This window comes from Myxine glutinosa, chromosome 5 (genome assembly GCF_964187855.1).
Source record: "Myxine glutinosa chromosome 5, kmMyxGlut1.1, whole genome shotgun sequence".
Lineage (NCBI taxonomy): Eukaryota > Metazoa > Chordata > Myxini > Myxiniformes > Myxinidae > Myxine > Myxine glutinosa.
In genome coordinates this window covers 25,494,409-25,517,076 of record NC_136265.1, presented here as the reverse complement: position 1 = coordinate 25,517,076, position 22,668 = coordinate 25,494,409, and the positions used below count along the sequence as shown (strand labels likewise).

General features: G+C 46.7%; 1 protein-coding gene across 1 annotated transcript in view; it reads right to left on the bottom strand.

Moving 5' to 3' along the window:
- Positions 1-22,668, bottom strand: part of LOC137428693 (uncharacterized) — a 39,653-nt gene that overhangs the window by 13,810 nt on the left and 3,175 nt on the right. The window contains exons 2-4 of the mRNA XM_068118596.2: positions 18,034-18,090; positions 16,399-16,455; positions 5,168-5,263 (exon numbers count right to left, since the gene is read on the bottom strand). Of these exons, the coding sequence (XP_067974697.2) occupies positions 5,168-5,263; positions 16,399-16,455; positions 18,034-18,090 (210 nt within the window). The remainder of the gene's footprint in view (positions 1-5,167; positions 5,264-16,398; positions 16,456-18,033; positions 18,091-22,668) is intronic.

Sequence of the window (22,668 nt, the reverse complement as noted above, 5' to 3'; positions counted from 1 at the left end):
TCATGAACAATGGTGACTGCACCGATTGGTGCTTGAGGGTGCTTTGGTGCGTTTTTGGGTGCTTTAATGGTGCATTGATGCAGAGCAGACTGTCTCCCCCCCAGAAAGAACAATCACAGGTCCTGGGTTAGTCTTGTAAATAAAGTAGCGTCAATGGTAAATAATGCTCCCTACCGGCTGTATGTTTAGTTTGAGGATTCTTTCCGCGATTCGGTTATCCTGTGGGTGTGTTTCTGTGAGGAGAAGGGTGCAACGTCGCAGGGGGACATATTTACTCATTTGTGAACATCTGTAAAACTGTCGCACTCAGGGTTGAGTTAATAGTAGAGGGAACTACATCTGAGTGCCACACTAAAGTAGGTAAAGATTTATCGGGTCGGGACGCCCCGAGGTAGAGAAGGGTGCAATGTTGCGGATATGGGATTTGGCCTCCATATCCGCTTGTAAATATTCCCCTATTTCCCCAATACTCCCCAACTATCCCCAATCCCCCATTCCCTCGTCCCATTGTCTGTAAACAACACTCTGTAGCCCCGACCTTCCCCTTTTTCCCCCATTAAATGTCGTGCCCAGGTTCACCGCATCTCACGTAGACAACTATAGGACATCTTGCTAGTTATTCTTAGTCTATGTCAGTTAAGGACTCGTTTCCATTAATTCTGACTCTTCGTTGCACCAGAATGTGATTGTATGGCACCAGTAGTAAGTTTAGGACCTCCCAATACCTCCCCGCATCTCTTCCTCATGGAATAACAACACCAACAACAACAACAGCGGGGGCGGCGCGGCGGCGGCGCGGGGAGTGTGCGTCATCACTCCGGCTTGGTTAGCCGCCATTGACCATGTGCTCCGACGGGGTTACCACACAGGGGCTCACTGTCAGCTCCTCGTCAAGGGCGGAGCCCGGTAACCCCCCACACCCAATAAGAAGCGGCGGACCGATTCCATCTGGGGCGGAGCTAACGAGCCGAGGGCGTGTCACTCCCCGCTGGACATGCGCAAGAAGACGGAGGTGACGTCAGATGCGCCCACACCACGGAGAGAGAAGACGCCACCTCCAAGCGCTGAATACCTCCCCGCATCTCTGGACCGGACCGCGGTCGATTCTGCCCCTGAGCCAAGGTGCACCTTGAGCCATCGACTGCCTGCCCTTCCTTGCCATCAATCCCTGTGTGAGTCAGTCTTGTCCCGTTTGTCTGTGGTCTGTCGGGGCTAAGATAAGACCGTGTCTAAGTGCCCACCTTTCTGTGCTGTACCTCTTGTGCCGTGTAATCTAAACGTTCTGCATACCAAATATTATATCCTCCTCCGGAGGTCTTGAGAACTGTACCCCTGGTGTCGTGTCATTTAACCCAGCCGTTGTGTCCTTTCCTTCATTGATTTAGCATAGCGCGATTCGGCCAACGTTCGAGTGTAATCGGGTAACTTGTGCGAACACGGCGGCCATTCCGCTCGGCCCAGCATAACTTAATAAGTCGTGTCCGTAACAATATATATATATATAGATATATATAGATATATATATATAGTTACGGTTCTACGAAGCCCGTTCCCTTATGAAGGGGAGATTAAGACCCCTTGGTTCTCCTTGGGTCTTCGAACCGCGAGACTGAGTCGCCACTTCCAGGCAGACGTGGAAAAGGGTCTCGGGACAATGTTCACACGTACCTAAGTACCCACGCTGCCGCGGAGGCGGGGATCGAGTCTCGCACGAACCACGCGTAATTGAGTACACCCGAGCGGATGGCGTACCACGTGGTCCGTGCTGTTACCTTGCTATTGGAACCCGATCAGAGCAATATAATTCGTACCACGCTAAGTCAATGATGGAAGGGACGAAACGGTCGAATCAAAGGAAGAACAGGTTTAATTATTATTTACACAATGTACACTGGTAGAAGAAGAAGAAGAGAAAAAGGGCAGCCTTGAGCAGTCTTACTTATTTCCCCAGACAATGGGCCCACTCACATACAGGGAGATGAAGGAAGTATTGTTCATGCGCTGAACGCGCCGGCTTTGGTCGTCCAGGAACAGCTCACCCGGCGTGGCCCTCTGGCGGTCACAGCACGTGTCCCGGCAAAGGCAGGCCGGCAGGCGGGAGAATTCTCACGGCGCGTGTATTGGCAAAAGCAAGCAGGCAGGAAAATATGCGCGTCTGTGGCCCGGCACGGCTGTCTCTTACAGCGCGATTAATACAACTGCCGTCAACTGAGCGCTCCGAAATCATAACTCGTAACTCATCGGAGGATTTGACTCCAGCTCAACACAGCGCTTTCCCTCTCATAACTGAACACAGCGCTTTCACTCTCGTAACTCAGCGGAGGACCCCGACTCATAACTGAGAACTCAACTGAAGTCAGCGCATCTCCTCTCGTCTCATAACTGAGGCGGGGGCTCTGGGCACAGGGTTATATCGTCCCGCCCTGGCCCGACTCGAATGTTCCCAACCCCGCCTTTTGCCGCAGTGGTAAGTCACTCCCCTCGAGCCCTGATTGGCGGTTCGTGCTTACCGGTCACTCCCACTCCTCCTGCCCCGCCTTCCTTCGGCCTTGATCGACTTATTCAGGCCAGCCTCGTGGTATTTTGCGGCAAAACCCAAAACATCGAGGCATCGTAAAGGACCTAATTCTCATTGTCCTACTCAACGCAAAACTAAACATAGGAAAGGTCTCCGCTTACATTTACTATGAAATAACTGAGCTTAAACGAGGCTACGTGTTGTAGTGTAACTAAACTATGAGGGGAAATTAACCTTTATTGTAAAAACACAAAACCGCAACAATATGTATACTTGTTCCTCATGTTCACTATCTATCTTTTTCTATCTGTATTTCCATCACTTTTTACTTTCATCTCTCCACCTTTTATCTACTTGTTGCATTTATCTGCCCATCTTCATTTCCTTTTCTTTTTCTCTCCCTATGTCTAAATTTACTTTGTGGACATTCATTACGTTGCATTAACAGACAAAAATAGCCCCGAGTGGGCTGACGGTCATCTCTTGAGGTTGTAGTTCGGACCTCTGCTGATTTAGGGGAACCCTCCCTGGGAGCCCCCCTGATCCGAAACACCTCGACAGATTACAAAGGGAAACCATTTCAGAGATTACGATAATATGGGAGGAATGGTGGACGCTTTTGGGCTGGCAGGATGGTATGGAGGCACAGACACTCACGTGCACACACACTAGGCCATCTAGCCTGGGTATGAATCCCGACCCAGCAAATACTGTCATTCCTGGTGTTTCACGGGCAAGCTGATCCATCAATGTGTGTGCCGTCCCTCAGATGGACGTTAAACTGGGAGTCCTGTCTGCCGGCAGTAGTTGGTGGATGTTGCTCAGGAAGCTGTTTTGGCGGCACCAACGTTCTTTGAATAGCATGATACATGAGAGAGAGACCTTTAACTTCAGACAAACTGCAGAAGGGAAGGGCCATGCTTAATCTGCTTGTGAACGTTTAATCTGCTTCAACGAAGGAGACTTCATTGTAAAGCCGACTTGTGTTTATTTGACATGTCACAAGGTCAAGTGGTCCAGAACTCTGGTTTCTATACTTCGCTAGTCACCTGCATCATGAACTTTGGACAAAGAAAACATTTCTTTCCATTATTTAGTCGTTAAGAAACTGAGTGAAAACGTTTTGCAGAAGAAAATGTGTGGCGTTGCATATATCTACGGCTTTGTTCCAAAATCCGTGCAACGGTTAAAAGAATTACTCCCTGTGGGTAGCTCACGTAATCCAATATACAGTTGTGTGGACGGCTATAGGAGACAACGGGAGCAAGATAGAACAAATATTTAATGAATAAATGTAAACACAAGTGTTAGTTTCAATGTGAAACGATAGGTCACACGTTAGTTTCTGCCATTTGGTAAGTATCAAAGCTCCTACTATCCCCATGCCTTAATTCTCTCAGTCGTTTCCTTTTGGAGTCTGTACATATGGGCATTTAACCCTCTCAGGAGGGTTGCTGTGAGTGGTTCCCAAGAGAAACGCTGAGGCGAAAAGAAAGCATCAGCTATGCAAGGGCAAAACCGGACAGGAGCGAGGTGCAGAATGAGGACCAGCTCCGTGTCCTCGAAACAGCACCACAGAGGACGCAGCATGGCGCAGAAAAAAGTGCAGCATGAGCTCCGGGTCCACACATCACGTCTCACCCACATGGAGCTCACCACTCCCTCCGCAACCAGAACCGCCACGTGAAAACATTTCGTGGAAACGCGTGGAGACGTTTCTTTTAGTCTCGTCTTCCTCGATCTGTCTCCCACTTGCGAGTGTGTGGGCCATTAAGTTATCACGCAAGCCGACAGGGTTATTCGTGGGCACGGGGGTTATAAACTATACCCAATTTCAAGTTGCAACAATGCTTCATTGTCCTCCCTCCCCTTTTTCTTTAATAAACCCTGTATTTCACTAGTGAAGTGTTGGCTTGGTGCGCAGTCTGGAATTGGGAACAGCAAACTGCTGCGCAAGTACAGCCATGAGAATTGGCACAAAACCCCCTCCTTAGGAGGGTACAAATGCAGTGGTTCGTCGAAAGTCTCGCTCGGCCCCAAAACCTTTCGAAACAACGAATGCAGTTGTGGTTCTTCCCGGGTGCATTTGTGTTTAGTGTTTCTTTTCGATTCTACCCCCATACCTGCAGGCAATTGCGGTGGACAGGTATGGGGGTAGGATTGTTGTAATTACTGTTACGTTGGAAACCAAAGTAAAGATTTTTGGGCTTTCCTGGTGGACAATGTACAGTCCGAAGGACTACCCATACCTGTCACTAGATTGGTGACCGCCCGGGTTGGACATTTGAGCATGTCCACCTAGGTCACCTTTGCAAAACTGTTTTTTAATATGTGGATGACATTACCACGTCACACACCACATTCACATTCAGCACATGTGGAAGACTTCTGATTCCCAAACAAACATTCATCAACATCACAGGAAATCAAAGTCAGAACACCAAGAAAACTCCACTCAGCAACTCTTTCACATTTTAACAAAACTTACTTTTGTGTTTCCCAATAGAAAACTACTTCTAAGAGTGAAACGTTTCAAAAGGGGATGATCTCACTGTGTTCGGCATTTCAGAAATCCATACCAAGTGGATTGAGGTGCAGGAAATGCTTTAGTACAATCATTCTGTCCATCAGAAGCTTAACTATGCTCACCATATACAGAGATGGAATCTTCACCCAGCTCTTCCTTCACTTCCTCGCAGCTTGAGTTACCGTGGAGACATTTCTCTTCCACTGGAGCCATTTCACCTGCACAATATCCAATGTTAGGCCATTGCAGCACATTTATTGTTGAACACACTCATCTCCAGCATTTATCTGCGATTATTGTAATATGGTTAATATACAGGAAAGTCAATCCATCGATGCTGCGTGGAGCTAACTGAGATTAAAGTACACCTGAAGGGAAGGCATATACTCAAAACCTGGTACAGTCATACCCCGTTTTACGCCATTTCGACCTACGTCAAATCCGACTTTACGCCACTCTTCTAGAGTAAATTTCAGTTCAGCGAACGTCATTATGTGCAACTTTACGTCACTCCTACGGACGTGAAAAAAATTAAACAATTTAAACAATTGGATGTTTTAACATTTTAACGATCGTTGATCGTTGTTTTAACGTTGATGTTTTAACGATCGAAACAATTTAAAATACAATAAAGAGCACATTAAAAATATTTTTAAAATGTACGTACAGTATACGTACGCGTAGCTGCTGGTTCTCAGTCAAAACAAAGGCGACGCCATATGCATTTTGTCCTGTGCTGCGGTCGCGTGCTTGCTTTGCCTTTCGCTGGTATTTTTGTGATTATTCCTTTACTGTGTAAAACAACCAACGTAACGTGGCAACGGCGAAACATGACGATGCCGGCTCGGACGTACAGTATACGTTTGTATATATATATATAGGCAGGACCCAGGACCTCCAATGACGGGGGCTTATAGTGCGAGAGGACTGGGGGGTGATAGTGGGATATAGTGTCCGATGTAGAGGGATGGTAGCTCTACCATCCCTCACGTTGGGGCAAAGGAGCAGTAGATTTATGGGGTTTGGCAGTGTGAACTAGCCGAGGGCGGGCTAGGATATTGTTAGGGATTTAGAAGGATGACAATAGGAGACCGAGATTTAAGTAGAGACATTGATACAGGTAGAGGGGACGTAGTCAGATTAGAAGGATGTTAATGACGAGGGAAGTGCTTAGTATAAGGGAAGACAGGGAAAGCACAAGTATTAGAGGGAAGCAGTTAGTTATATGATGCTGTGTGTGTGTAATTGTGGGTGCCTTTTGGGCTTGGTGAAATGAGGCATTGGTCGAGAATGGTTGTGTGTGTGAGAATCTGGTTATCGTTGAACTTGGTGAAATGAGGCAATGGTCTGGGATGACTGGAGAAAGTGTATGAGTGGTGTATTGAGGACATGTGTAATGGTGTTGAGTGATTGACTTGCATGGGGTGCAAGTGGATAAATGGAGAGAATACTTGGTGTGTGGGAATAAATGGTGTGTGGAGTGAGTAGTGTGGATTGAGTGGTGTGGAGTGCATGGTGCGAAGGAGTGGATGGGGGAGGATGGAACCCTTCACGAATACCCGGGGACGGTAGTTTAAAGTTAGGTAGAGGGAGTAGGTAAATTGTTTGGAAATTGACATCTGTGGTGCAGGGAGTAGCAAGTTGTTGCTTTGAGGGGTGCATGAGTGAGTGGAATGGCTGGGCGTGTGGGCTTAATTAGTGAGTATGGTTAAATGGGCACTCCGCCACTGGTAGTCTGTCGGCCAGGTGAGGCCGCAGGTAGGCTCTGGGAGCCAGGTAGCGTTCAGTGTAGAGTTCAGTGGGGCCCGAGGATCCTTAGAGAGGACCCGGGTAGCCCAATTCCAGAGAGGGCATCAGAGGGGTGAGAGAGCCAGGAGGGCCTTCCCCGTGTTAGGGTAGTTGAAGGAGCTAGGCAAGCTCGGGTGGCGACTTCAGTGGCAGAGGTGCGCAGATAAGTAGGACCTGCTGGTCGAGCCACACGAACCAGCCCCGAAATTGTGCGAAGGCACAGTTTTTTTTTTTTTGGGGGGATACTGAATCGAGGCTCGTGAAAGAGCTAACATTTACTTCACAAACAAATCATCCAGACAAACAAAATATATAAAAAGAGGGAGCAGAAGACAAGATGGGAAGAGAAGGGGAAGCACACAAACACAACATTTGAGAGCAGGGAGATGTGTGGAAGGGAGAGGGCTTGGGGGGAGAGGCATGGGAAGGGGGGGGGGGGGGGGGGGGAAAGAGGGAGTGAGACCCCAAATTTGGTAGGGCACCACAGGGTGGGTCAATGGGAATTGGTTTTTAGAACCACATAGTGTAAAGAGGCCAATTGATTGGCAGGGCAAGACCCCGGGTAGTTTAAAGAGTTAATGTCAATTATAAGGATAGTTAGGATGAAATCTCTTCACACAATCCACATCCACTCACCAAGGTGACAGGACTCCACACCAGGTTTTGCAGATGATTTGGAATGAAAGACGCATCATGACGTGGGTGAGACATTGTGTTTATTCCAACTCTTCCTTCTTGGGAGGGATTGGAAACGAATTTGGCATAAAGGGGGATAGAAGAGACAAGACGGTAGAGACGGAATTTGTAAAGTGTAAATACGGGGAGGGGCAAGGGTAGTGTAGGTTGACATGGGGGGTGACGAACGGCTAGGGACGAGCTTTCTCCGCTCGCTCTCCCACCCCCCTCATGTTTCATTACCTTGTTTTGACGTGTACCCTTGCGCCCTTTCCCCCGCTAACCTCTGCTTTGTCTTTCCTCCCCACCCATGGACCCATATCCTTTGTTGAGGGGAGTGTGGAGGTACCCTGAGCTGTGCGGCTGCACTTTTGTAGTAGATATACCAAGTAGATACCCTCGATGCATATCCTTTTAAAGAACCGATCGACGTGTGCATGTGCACATGTGCATGGATTTGCAAATGCCTGCCTGTACATCGTCGTTTCTGCGTATATCGCATCGTCCAAAAATAAAGAAGCAAGCAACTTCGGCCGCTCGAGGAAAGACGGGGCATGCCTACGACTCGGAGGCGAGCGCCGATCCCCGGGGCGGCCGGGTTCACGGAACCCTGAGCTCATTCGTTCGTCACAGACGACACGACCTACGACCACCGGTGAAACTGCTCGGACACGTTGGGTAAAGCACGCCGTGGTGAAGCGGGCCACGGAGCCACTCGGCACACAAGCCAGCTCACGGTCAACACGTCCGTGCCGGTCACCCCGTTCGTGGAGAAGACCCGACCAATATAAAACAACGGAGGGACTTCCGACGGGGAGCGGCAAAGATTCAGGGCGAAGCCGCAGCCTCATCCAGTTATTTACTCTAGTTTTACGAATTACGGTGTTTGTCTTCATTTTAAGGCATTTTAAAGACATTACGCCCGGTTTACGTCAAAAAACCGAGTTACGTTACGGCTTATGGAACCAATTAATGACGTAGGCGGGGGTATTACTGTATATAGAACATGTATCATGGGATTACAAGGAAGTATTTTCAATGCAATACATCCTGCATTAATATACAGACTTCATAAAGACTTTCCGCCCTCAAAAGTCCTGTTAAGCTCAACTCGACCCATCCAACAATGGCACCAATGTGCTCTGGTGTAACCCAGTATGCCAAGCCTTTCCATGGTGCCCAACGTACACAGTCTGTTATCTGCTGGCAAAACTTCTGTCAATCCCTTGACCTTTTCTCATCCAGCTCTCCCAAGAGCCTCAAGTCTGTAAATAATAAATAAATGAAACACGTTTGTAGCTAATCCTTTCCTCTTTGAGCCGTATTTCGTGCCTCAACCTGATTGGTACAGAAATTAAATGGAACTGTTTGTCCGTGTTCCATGTGTTTGTGAAGAAACACTCACGGATGCCATTTTACATCCTGTCACTTCTAGGCAAAGGTAGGTGGGACCCCCTTATTACAGCTTTTAGAAATGAAAAAAATAACAAAATCTTCAAGAAATACTAAAGAGGATGCTCTCGTCATTAAATAAATCGGCACTTGGAATGGGAAGAATCCCTCAATGAATACCAAGTCTTGTCAAAGTACTGCACTTCTCTTCAGGCAACAATACCACATCTAGAGCCAGTGAGTTTCCTTTTTTTTTTAAATGCCTTTTCCGTTTCCAAAAAACCTAAATTATGTCTTAAAACAAAATTCCGTTTTGTGATATCAATGGAAAATGTCATTTATTTGTTTGTGCACTTGTTTTGGGAAAAATACAATTTTCCTCAAGTCTCATACCTAAAAAATCGTCCACCGTTCCCCTTGCCAGTGTATTTTGGCATTGGGGTGACGGATAAATTTGGAAAATTATAGAATAAAGATAAAATTATAAATGGCAAATGTCGAAACAAGATCCATGTATGCCACGTATGCTCAGAAAGTACACACGTACAAGGGAAGTACATAGATACAGCATTATGTACATTGACAAGCATTCCAGGTTTTTTTTTGAGGTTTATGATTATTTTTGACAATCTCATATGTATTTCAACAATTTTTCAACGCAAAAAATAAAAGTTTCGCCAAAGTTGATGCATGTGATTGACATTTTGTTTTCGCTGACGATCATATTTTCACAGAATATTTTCACCAAAGTGGGGTGAATTTCAAATCCTATTTCACTTTGACAGCGCTCTCCAGAGATTGGTCGATGGAATTTTATATGGTACTAGCAGGGGCTATCGAGCTGGGTCAGGTTTTCACGGCGGTGGTTTTTGGGATGTGTTGGACATTGAAAAGCTATTGAGTTATTGACCAACTTTGGTTACCTTTTGCCTGCAGTCCGGTGGCAGCACTGCCTGACCCCACATCCCAATATACACCTTATAGCGGCCTTTGGGAGTCTCAAAGCGGACGTCAAGGCCAACATTTTGTACTAGCAATCGAGATCAATATTCACAGTGACGCTCGTCCAAAGCAGGAGCAATTGACACGAGTGGGAGCATTGGTTGTGCTTGCACTTCCAGGATTGAGGGTGTCCGTAATGCATCAGATTATGCTGCAATTTTTTCTTTGCTATTTGTAATTATGCTGTGGGAAACAAAATAAGACATCGTGAATCGTTTTTGTAAATGGACATCATCTTGAATTTTTCTGTAATTTAGATTCAGTTTTCACCAATTCTGTGAATTCCGTGTATTTTCTGTGATCGTGAAAAATACTGGCTCGACACATTGACTCGACACGACACAACACGACACAAAATACTGCCACAAAGGGTGGTAACCCTTTGTTTAGAAACAATACACGGTGTTCCAAAAAGACCTGGACAACTTTGTTGTTAATATATTTAGTATCACAAATGATACAACAATACCCTTTGTTTTATATGATACCGAAACACAAAAAGTTTTCTTTACTTTCAGGTCGGGTGGTTTAATGTAAATGAAAATTTCGAGTCCACAGGCGAAAACTCAGTGCATCGAATGATTCATCGAGACGAGATCAGACACGCAAGTTCAGCGTAATTTTCGTACAAGGTATGGAAGGAATCCGCCATCGCAGACGAGTATCAGAGAGTGGTACAAGAGGTTTAAGGAGACTGGAAGTTGTCAGAAACAGAAAAAATACCGGTCGACCAAACAAGTGCAGCAGATGTTGAACGAGTACGTGAATCATTTCAACAAAGTCCCAGGAAATAAATCCGATGCACATCCAGAGAACTGGGACTACCAACCACCACTGCACACAGAATTTTGCATAAAACACTGAAGCTTTATACCTATAAGGTACAGATTCTGCAGGAACTCAAATGAAATGATGGACCTAAACGCAAGGTGTTTGCTTTGGAAATGCCCAGTTGCATAGAGGATGATGAAGATTACCTGAAAAGGTCATGTTCAGAGAAAAAGCTTGCTTTCATGTATCGGGGAAGGTCAACCGGCACAATGTGAAGATCTGGGGCTCTGAAAATCCCCACGTGGTCATTGAACACATACACGACAGTACAAAGGTCAATGTGTAGTGTGGCCTTCCCCATAACCGCTTGCTGGGTCCGTTTTTCTTTGCAGAGGATACAGTGACCTCAACAATTTACATGAACATGTTGGAAGGATTCACCTTCCCACAGATTGAAAAGCTGCAACCTAATATCATTTTTCAACAGGACGGCGCTCCCCCTCATTGGGCCTGAATCGTTTGAGCTGTCCTGAATGAAAATTTTCCAGGTCGTTAGATTGGCTGAGACAGACAAAAAGCCTGGCCCCCACAATCACCAGACATAACCTCCCCCACCCCCCAACCCCCCTCTAATTTTTTTCTATGGGGGTTTGTCAAAGATGTTGTCTGCAACCCAAGGTGGCAAACCTGCAGGATCTTCGTTCTTGGATCACAGCTGCCTGTGAACCGGTGGACGCAAACATTGAACTTCCGCTTCCGGTCTTGCCGGCGAGGTTACGTTTTTTCGCAGCTGTCCACGCTCTCCACGCTATCGAAGTTCAGTAATTGTTCCCATTTGTATTTTCGTCAAAACTGTATTTATTTTATGGTGTGTGTACCCACGGTGGGTCCCCAGGAAAATTCTCAGTGTAAATCTTTCATACCTGTAGAGAAAATCGTGTTAATTTGTGTCGTGTCTTTTGAGGCCTTATACCGTGTCCTACCTTGAGGCTTTGTTTTTCTCTCAGCGGTCCGTCAATTGTGCTCCAATTACTTTTGTTCTCTCAGTTTTTCCCAGTCTTTTCACCCCATACATCCTTGTTTAAAATCTCAACTCAAAAAAAATAAATAAATAAAAATAAATAAAAATTTTCCTTCTTTATTCTTTTTCATTGTTCTTATTCGTTTATTCGTTGTTCTTATTCGTTCGTTCGTTCTTCGATCACGTGTTTCACCTCCATTTCCCCAGATAGTTTTCACTGTTAAATTTTAAAATGTTTAAACTTTCCCCTGAAGTACTGTATTCTGTCGTATATTATAACACCTTTTTCTTCTTCTTCTTCAAAAGGTTGCTTTCGACTTGCTCACCAAATCTATTCATCCCCCAAAAAAATTCCATCTCTTACAGTTCCTCTTTTCTACATTCCCTAAACTCTCCTGCACTCCATCCCCCCTCCAGCGTCCTTAAACGTATCTTTGACTCGAAGGTCACAAGAAACTCATTTTGCAATAAATGTTCATTTCCCATTAATCGTACACTTTCTAAATTCCAATCTCACCCCTCCCCTCCAAATCTTCCCCATCACCCCTCCCCTCCAAATCTTCCCCATCACCCATCCCTTTCAAATCTCCCCCCTTGCCCCTTCCCTCCTAAACTCCCCCCACACCCCTCCCCTCCTAGACTCCCCCTCACCCCTCCCCTCCTAGACTCCCCCCTCACCCCTCCCCTCCAAATCTCCCCCATCTGCCATCCCTTTCAAATCCCTCCCCTTGTCCCTTCCCTCCTAAACACCCCCCTAACCCCTCCCCTCATAAACTTCCCCCTCACCCCTCCCCATCAAATCTCCCCACCCTCATTTCTTCTCCATTTCCCCCCTCTCACCCCTCCTCCTCAAAGCGTCCTCCCCGCTTCTTCCCCCGTCCAACTCTCACCTCCATCTCCCCCAACGTTCTGCCTCGCTCTTCCCCCTCCTCAAATAACACCTCATTGTGCCTCACCCAATCACCATCAAACCTTTTGTCCGCCCCATCCTTCCCTTTCTCCGAGCTATTCTGAAATCTGACACACCTTCAACAGCTCTCCCTACCTCTTCCTCCTCTTCCTCTTCCACATCTTACCCTACCCCTCCTCCCCCCTGTTCTGTATCCGATGCTCCCCCTTCCTCTTCATTAACGGTGTGGACCTCAAACATCCGGGGCCTTCGTTCAAACTTAACTGATCTCTCCATACAGGTTGCTTCTGACAAACCAGACGTGATCTGCCAAACAGAAATTTTCCTCCTACATGATGTCTCTGATTCCTTAGTATCTCTCCCGGGTTACTCCCTCCTCCGGTATGATAGACCTGAGCCTCGTCCTGGAGGTGGGGTTGCTATCTTTATCAAAAACTCTCTTTCTCACTCGCCCTGCACTGCCCTCTCTCCACCTCACCCCCAGGAATACCTCTGGCTACGGCTTCCCCTTCGCTCCCATCTCTTGTTCATATGTGTGTTGTACCATCCACCAAACAGTGATGACTCCATCTACATCTCGCTGTCTGATAATATGGACCAACTTCTATCAACTCATCCCAACTCTCTCTTCCTCATATGTGGTGATTTCAATTGTCATCATGCCAGTTGGCTGGGTGTGGGTACCTCTCTCACCAGCCATGGCTCCTCAGCAAAGGACTTCTGCTCACTGGGACTGACACAATCTGTCAATTTCCCGACCTGGATCTCAATCAACGGAGCATCTTCTCTTCTGGACTTGGTTATGAGTAACTTCCCTGAAAATGTCTGCTGCTCTTCTTCTGCTCCAATCGGCTCATCTGATCATGTGCTTGTTAAAGTGGACATCTCTCTGACCATTCTCAGGGAGCCTCCTCAGCATCGACGAGTCTGGCATTTCACTCAGGCCAACTGGCACGGTCTTCAAGCAGCCATCATTCATCTGGGCTGGTCTCCCATCTCTACCGCCTCTGACATCAACTCATCCTGGGAATTCTTCCAAAGTAAATTGCTCTCTCTCATGCACAGATTTATCCCATCTCGTCTTCAGTTGTCATACCCTTCCTCCCGTCCATGGACACGGAATCTTGTGGTGAGGCTCTTGCCCAGAAACAACTTGCCTTCGTCTCCTGGAAAGCAAATCCAACGGAAGGAAATCTCATTTCCTTTCACAAAGCCCGAAACAAGTGTGTCCACCCTCAGGAGAGCAAGGAAACAATATCTCTCCGTTCTGAAGACCGAACTCTCTTATCTGTCTCCCTCTTCCAAATCCTGGTGGCGTCTGGTCAAATCTGTTTCTGGTGTTTGTTCTCCCTCCATCCCCTCCCTTACCTCAAACGGCTACACAGCTGACTCCGCACGTGAAAAAGCTGAATGCCTCAACTCTGTGTTTGCCTCTAAATCTTGTGTCCCAAACCCATCCCTCTCTGTACCCACCATACCCAGTCGTACCCAGCTGCCCTTGGACTCTGTGTCCTTTCCTCCTGACAAGGTGGAAATGTTTCTGCCAACCCTCGACTCTGATTCTGCAACTGGACCTGACGGCATCAGCCCACGGGTCCTAAAATCCTGTTCTTCCGCTCTTTCACTCCCTCTGTTATCTTCACCCTCTCTTTTGCTCAAGGTCATCTGCCATCTGCTTGGAAATGAGCCAACATCACCGCTTTACACAAAAAAGGTGCAAAAATATGTCCTTGCAACTACAGACCAATCAGCCTTCTCCCAATTATCAGCAAAGTCATGGAATCCATCATTGCTTCGGATATGAAATCTTTCCTCTTCTCCAATGGCTTGATCTCTGATCATCAGTTTGGTTTCAGACCAGGTCACTCTACCCTGGACATGCTGCTTCTGCTGTCTCAACAATGGATGGAGGTCCTCAATGCCAAACAGGAAATTAGAGCCGTCTCCCTCGACATATCACGTGCCTTCGATACGGTCTGGCACCCCGCTCTCCTCACCAAACTCTCCTCCTTTGGTATCCATGGAAATATCCACGCATGGCTGGCGGACTTCCTCTCTAGTCGTAGTCAACGAGTGGCCCTGAATGGGTTTCTCTCATCTCCTCTTCCTGTTCAGGCTGGAGTTCCCCAAGGCAGTGTTCTGGGCCCTGTGCTTTTTCTGGTCTTCATCAATGATCTCTCCGACTCTCTTGAAAATCCTCTCTATCTCTTTGCTGATGGCTGCACTCTCTGCCGCTCCATTCCTCATCCCTCAGATCGGCAGTCTGCAGCCTCCTCACTCTCTGCAGACCTGGACAAAATCACAGACTGGGCAAACAAGTGGAACATGTCTTTCAATCCTGACAAATCTCACACTCTCACGATGTCTCTCCGAAAAGACCGAGTGGACAACCCTCCCATCCACTTTCTGAATAATCCTCTCCAAGAAGTTCTGTCACTCAAGCTTTTGGGTCTCACTATCTGCCATGATCTTTCCTGGGAAAACCACATTTCAAATCTGGCCTCCAAAGCCAGTCGCCGACTGGGCATCCTCCGTCGTGCGAAGTCCTTCCCTGGCACACCTGAGCTCCTGACCACATACAAAGCTTTCATCCAGAGCTCAATGAAATACTGCTCTCCCCTCTGGGCTGGTGCTCCTGCCTCACACCGAGCTCGTCTTCACGCTGTTGAAACCAAAGCGTTCAGAATCATTGGAATCTCCCGTGATGAAGCTACCTCCGAGGGCCTTTCACTTACTCACCGCAGGCAGGTTGGTGGTCTTTCTGTCTTCTACCAACTCCTCTCCGGCCTTGCTCCTCCAGCTCTCTCTGGGCTCTGTCCCCCAAATATTCCTGCAGGTCACAAAAGATCTGCCAGCAACCCTCTTATGGTTAAACTGCCAAAATCAAGACTCTCTGCCCTCCTTCATTCCTCTTTTCTCCTGCCTCTGGAACAAACTCCCTCACTCTCTTCAATCCCACTCCTCCCTCCAGGTCTTTAAAACAGCTGTTCACCACCATCTCTTATCTTCCCCCATCCAAAACCATGATCTTTCTACCCCAGCAAATTTCACCCCAAATCCACTTTTTTGAAATACCAACTTCTTTCCTGGAAGTCCCTGGTGTCCTTGTGTTTATACTTCTCCCACCCCCCCCGCCCCCCCCCCCCTCCTTCCCACGCCGCTTCCCCCCAAGCCCTCTCCCTCCCACACATTCCCGATGTCCCTGCTCTCAAATGTTGTGTTTATGTGCTTCCCCTTCTCTCCCCATCTTGTCTACCGCTTCCCTTTTTATGTACTTTGTTTGTTTGTCTGTTTGATTTTTTGTGTGATAAATGTTAGCTCTTTCACAAGCCTCGATTATGTATCCAAAAAAAACAAAAAAACATACTTAACCAAACATGGTAAGAACTCGTGTACCGCCTTGATGTCATATGCATGACAAACAGAGCTCACATTGAAGTGTATTGATGTTGTGCACAAAACTTCCAGTAGATCTGATTTGACAAGGCTTTGTCGATGTCATACATCCATACGGAAGGGGGGGGGGGGGGGAGGGGTGGGAGATGTTACAACCTGGACTCGTCCGAGATAAGAACAAAACTCAAATGGCATCAACAAAAACATCTCCACATGTCGAGAGCTCGATCATTTCCATGGCCAATTATTTAATATCGCAACGTGCTGGTCATCTAATAAAGAAACAAGTACTGTGACCGCATGCCTATATAATAGTATTCAAGTTATCACTAATGTCGCACCCCTCCTCAACAATTCACGACTTTTGGGCCAATATAATATTGTAGTTGTCTACTTGCCTTGCGAAGAACAATCATCGAAATGTTCCGGTTTCATCTCCAGCTGACCGGAAACATCTGTAAGAACATACACCATGACATTATAAAAAAAGTAAGCAACCAGCACACTGACGTTCATCCAGGACACTAACGTATTCAAACACAAGGGTTGGAATATGTTAGTTTGGAACATAGGATTATGAGCAAAATATACACGTGGACATTACGAGAGATCATTGCATGTTGGTCAGGGGCGGATCCAGAAATTTCAAGCCGGAGGGGTGCACGAAGCCATAGTGCCGAGGGAGGGGGGTGGGGGGATGAAAGGGGGTCTGGGGAAATTCCAGGAAATTTTCTTGGCACTCCCCCAGGAATTTTTTGAAAATTCATCGTCAGAAACGGCATTTCGTGCGTTCTTGGAAGTTTCTGCAGCTCCTTGCGTTCTTCCCTGGTCCAACAGTTCAACAGATTCGCGATGACTGGTGGTCAGATAGAGGAACTGGGGAAACGACTTGCTCAGCTGTTCCTTCTGCTATAAATTGATGAAGATTGTAGGTGTGTGTGTGTGTGTGTGTGTTTGTGTGTGTGTGGTTGTGTGTGTGTTTGTTTGTTTGTGTGTGTGTGTGTGGTTGTGTGTGTGTGTGTTTCTTTGTGTGTGTTTTTGTGTGTGTGTGGTTGTGTGTGTGTTTGTTTGTGTGTGTGTGTGTGTGTGTGTGTTTGTTTGTGTGTGTGTGTTTGTTAGTTTGTGTGTGTGTGTGTGTGTTTCTTTGTGTGGGGGTGTGTTTGTGCTTGTTTGTTTGTGTGTGTGTGTGTGTGTGTGTGTGTTTGTTTGTGTGTGTGTGTGTGTTTGTTTGTGTGTGTGTGTTTGTTAGTTTGTGTGTGTGTGTGTGTGTTTCTTTGTGTGTGTGGGTGTGTTTGTGTTTGTTTGTTTGTGTGTGTGTGTGTGTTTGTTTGTGTGTGTGTGTTTGTTAGTTTGTGTGTGTGTGTGTGTGTTTGTTTGTGTGTGTGTGTGTGTTTGTTTGTGTGTGTGTGTGTGTGTGTGTGTGTGTTTGTTAGTTTGTGTGTGTGTGTGTGTGTGTGTGTGTGTTTCTTTGTGTGTGTGGGTGTGTTTGTGTTTGTTTGTTTGTGTGCGTGTGTGCGGCATGTTTTTTGTGTAGTTCTGCTGGAGCTTTCTGATGTGGAATTTCTGATTTATGTAGTTCTTCCGAAATGATTGTAATGATCTCCTGAGTTAATTAGGCTCATTAAGCACAAATAATCCGGAAGAATTCCCGTGACGAAATTTATGCGAAGAAAGCATGGGTTTTTACCGTCGCACTTGGAGTGTTTTATCATAAAGCAAAAGTGATTTAAAACCTCTGAGCGTTGGTAAGCCGCCTGAAACGTTCCTTATTCAAAATCATCTGGACACTAGGGACGTTCCAGGATATTCATAGCTTATAATTTATCATCGAAGATCCGAAGGGGGGGTGCACACCCCCTGCCCCCCGTCCCCCCTGGATCAGCCAGTGTTGGGGTGTACTTTCCGAACACGTTTCAAATTTATTGCAAGGGAAGGCGAACAGGGCCAAAACCAACACAATGGAAATAAAAACAAAACGTCACAATTCCCATTACGTTTCCCTTAACTTGTATCATGTTATTTTGGATTCTTACCTTGTGAGGGAGAACCATTTGTCGGTTCAGGTTCCACCTTCACCACCACAATTGGTTCTGCAGGGAAACAAAACCTGCTTCAAACAAAGCACAAAGTATTATCGCGCGCACACACTCACAATGAAGTGTTTATTTTGAATGGACACACACACACACCACACACGCACACACACACGCACAATGAGTGTTCAGCAGTGAACAGAGTGGCACATTGGGGCCCTGGGCTAAGGAAACCGAGCAAGGCTGAACGAACACAGTGTACTCAACCGGAGGAGAGGCGTTAAAAAATAGGAGAGGCCACCAACCTGCCTGCGTTGTGATAACAATAGGCCTTGTGATTTGGCCTCATAGTGGGAGATTCCAGCAATGTTGGGAGTTTTAGACGCTACAGAATCCAGGAGAAACAGTCGTGATGCTGCGGTGCCAGGTCGTAGGGGAGAGCAGTACTCCATTGAGCTATGGACAAAGGCATTGGAAGCTGAGAGTAGTTGCGATCTTTCACGGAATGGTATGGAACAACGGGTTCTTACCTCGTGAGGGAGAACCATTTGTAGAATGAACAGTCTGCGGCTAGCTTTGGAGGCTAGATCTTCAATGTGGTCCGCCCAGACGAGGTCACTGCTGACAGTGAGGGCTACAAGTTCAAGACGTTGAACATCTTCAAGTGACTGTCCATGGAAATAGAAAGGTGGATTCGTTTGATGATCCTTTCAGAGTGACAGGGTGAGACAGGGATTTGCCAGGGTTCAAACACGTGTTCCATCTCAAACGCCAGATCAACAAAAAGTGATAAGCTACTATCTACAAGTGAATGGGATGATCTGCATAAAGGAAGGGCTCCTAAGAATATCAGAGGGATTGTTTCTGTGGACGAGGAACAAGATTGGACTGAAGACACTGTCTTGGTGGAGTCCAACCTACAATGTGAAAGGAGAGCAAAAGGAGAGCGTTCTTTTTATTGGAAACAGCGAATGATCTTCACAAGCAAAGTAGGAGGCCAAACTATTCTTAAGGCCCGAGATATAACCAGGGAGATTATCCTGACTTCTTCTTTGAGACCGAAGTGCTGCAACCATTGTTGAGAAAGGAGGAGCCCCATGTCCTGAGTTGAATGACCAGGCTGGATGAGCACCTCATTCCGGAGTTGAGAGCTTCATGTCGGGTCAAATATGCAACTGACCTGCAAATCCCTTCCGCACCAACTCCGGAAGGTGGATGTAACTATTGCACACCGCTCCTTTTATATTCCATCTCCAGGCGCTGCATGACGTCATTGCCGGGCACCGAAGGGGGCACCTTTTGAGCTAGGAAGCTAATATTTGGACACGACAGTGACCAAGTGATGTGGCTATCAAGGATATTTTTGATTTATTGATTAATTAATTGATTGATCAATTAATTGATTAATTATTTAATTTTTCCGATTAATGACTTATTTAATTAATTTTCAAAAAAGTTACAGCTTCAGATAAAGCACTGGTGGTTTAGGTATGCTATTAGCCAATTGATTAAGAAAATATTTTATGATGATTGTTTATTGATTTTAATTACGCAATTAATCAATCAATTATTGTACACCTCCCCCTCCCAATGCAGTCTCTATGCGCTGCACGGTTAGTTATTTATTTATTTGGCATGGGGGCGGTGTAATTTGAATGTATCTGTACTTGTTCTCCTTTCGACTGCTCCTCTGTTGTAGTTCCTAGACTCTCCCATTGCTCATCTCTCCCTGTGCATCAACTCCCCCAGAATCTCTGAAAATTCCAACTGCAAACAGTGGCCAGCGGTTCCCCTGACATAGTCTCTCCGTGCACTCTAACCTCATCCTCTTGAACCAGCCGGCCTATCAGGCGAGTCATCTCAAGTCATGGCTGCTTTGAAGCAGCTGTATGGAATAAATTGTGAATTCATGTTCAAATGATCAGCCCCACCTTGAGAAGGCATTTTGTCTAGGTTAAGGTGAAAAGTTCTGAAATATTTCACAACTGATTCTTAAATAAAATGCCAGCCTGGCTAATCATGTATTATTTACATTCGACATGGAAATATCATGAAATTAATATGTGATATCATTTACTGATCTATCAATTACCCATGATCTCCATTTCTAGTCTTACAGGATGACCGGTCTCGCTGCGGCACTTCCTTCGGATCAATGCCCCAACAAAGCAAATTTAATATAAGTATCTGGCTATAACAATCAGCACAAGTGTATCAGCAAACTTAATCTGCACTTTCTACGACGAGCACACCATACTGTCTTTGGCAGCCATTGCGTGTATCGTTATCACCTCTGCTATCTGCGATGAACAGAGGTTATGTTTTCACCCTCACCTGATTGTGTGCTGGATATCTTTTTTTTTTTTTTTTTTTCTTTTTTTTTGTATACTGAATCGAGGCTCGTGAAAGAGCTAACATTTACTTCACAAACAAATCGACCAGACAAACAAAATACACAAAAAGAGGGAGCGGAAGACAAGATGGGGAGAAAAGGGGAAGCACACAAACACAACATCCGAGAGCAGGGAGATGTGTGGAAGGGAGAGGGCCCGGGGGGAGGAGGCATGGGAAGGGGTGGGGGGAGGGGGAAGTATAAAGCACAAGGACACCAAAGACTTCCAGGACAGAAGTTGGTATTTCAAAAAGTGGAATTGGGGTGAAATTAGCGGGGGTAGAAAAGATCAAGGTTTTGGATGGGGGAAGATAAGAGATGGTGGTGAACAGCTGTTTTAAAGACTTGGAGGGTGGAGTGGGATTGAAGAGAGTGAGGGAGTTTGTTCCAGAGGCGGGAGAAAAGAGGAATGAAGGAGTGAAGGTGAGCAGAGAGTCTTGATTTTGGCAGTTTAACCAAAAGAGGGTTGCAGGCAGATCTTGTGCGACCTGTAGGAATATTTGCGGGACAGAGCCCAGAGAGAGCTGGGGGGGGGGGCAAGGCCAGAGAGGAGTCGGTAGAAGACAGAAAGACCACCAACCTGCCTGCGGTGAGTGAGTGAGAGGCCCTTGGAGTTAGCTTCATCGCGGGAGATTCCAATGATTCTGAACGCTTTGGTTTCAACAGCGCGAAGGCAAGCTAGGTGTGAGGCAGGAGCACCAGCCCAGAGGGGAGAGCAGTATTCCATTGAGCTGCGGATGAAAGCCTTGTATGTGGTGAGGAGCTCAGGTGTGCCAAGGAAGGACTTCGCACGACGGAGGATGCCCAGTCGGCGACTGGCTTTGGAGGCCAGATTTGAAATGTGGTTTTTCCAGGAAAGATCATGGCAGATAGTGAGACCCAAAAGCTTGAGTGACAGAACTTCTTGGAGAGGATTATTCAGAAAGTGGATGGGAGGGTTGTCCAGTCGGTCTTTTCGGAGAGACATCGTAAGAGTGTGAGATTTGTCAGGATTGAAAGACATGTTCCACTTGTTTGCCCAGTCTGTGATTTTGTCAAGGTCTGCAGAGAGTGAGGAGGCTGCAGACTGCCGATCTGGGGGATGAAGAATGGAGCGACAGAGAGTAGAGTCGTCAGCAAAGAGATAGAGAGGATTTTCAAGAGAGTCAGAGAGATCATTGATGAAGACCAGAAAAAGCACAGGGCCCAGAACACTGCCTTGGGGAACTCCAGCCTGAACAGGAAGAGGAGATGAGAGAAACCCATTCAGGGCCACACGTTGACTACGACTAGAGAGGAAGTCCGCCAGCCATGCGTGGAGATTTCCATGGATACCAAAAGAGGAGAGTTTGGTGAGCAGAGCGGGGTGCCAGACCGTATCGAAGGCACGTGATATGTCAAGGGAGACTGCTCTAATTTCCTGTTTGGCATTGAGGACCTCCATCCATTGTTGAGAAAGCAGAAGCAGCATGTCCAGAGTGGAGTGTCCAGGTCTGAATCCAAATTGATGATCAGAGATCAAGCCATTGGAGAAGAGGAAAGATTTCATATCTGAAGCAATGATGGATTCCATGATTTTGCTGATAATTGGGAGAAGGCTGATTGGTCTGTAGTTGCTGGGATCTGTTTTTGCACCTTTTTTGTGCAAAGCCGTGATGTTGGCAGATTTCCAAGCAGATGGAAGATGACCTTGAGCAAAAGAGAGGGTGAAGAGAACAGAGAGAGGGAGTGAAAGAGCGGAAGAACATGATTTTAGGACCCGTGGGCTGATGCCGTCAGGTCCAGTTGCAGAATCAGAGTCGAGGGTTGACAGAAACTTTTCCACCTTGTCAGGAGGAAAGGACACAGAGTCCAGGAGCAGCGGGGTACGACTGGGTATGGTGGGTACAGAGAGGGATGGGTTTGGGACACAAGATTTAGAGGCAAACACAGAGTTGAGGCATTCAGCTTTTTCACGTGCGGAGTCAGCCGTGTGGCCATTTAAGGTGAGGGAGGGGATGGAGGGGGAACAAACACCAGAAACAGATTTTACCAGACGCCACCAGGATTTGGAAGAGGGAGACAGATAAGAGAGTTCGGTCCTGAGGACGGAGAGATATTGTTTCCTGGCTCTCCTGAGGGTGGACACACACTTGTTTCGGGCTTTGTGAAAGGAAATGAGATTTCCTTCCGTTGGATTTGCTTTCCAGGAGACGAAAGCAAGTTGTTTCTGGGCTGGGTTGTTTCTGTTTCTGTTTGTTGTTTTGTTTCTTGTTTGTTTCTTG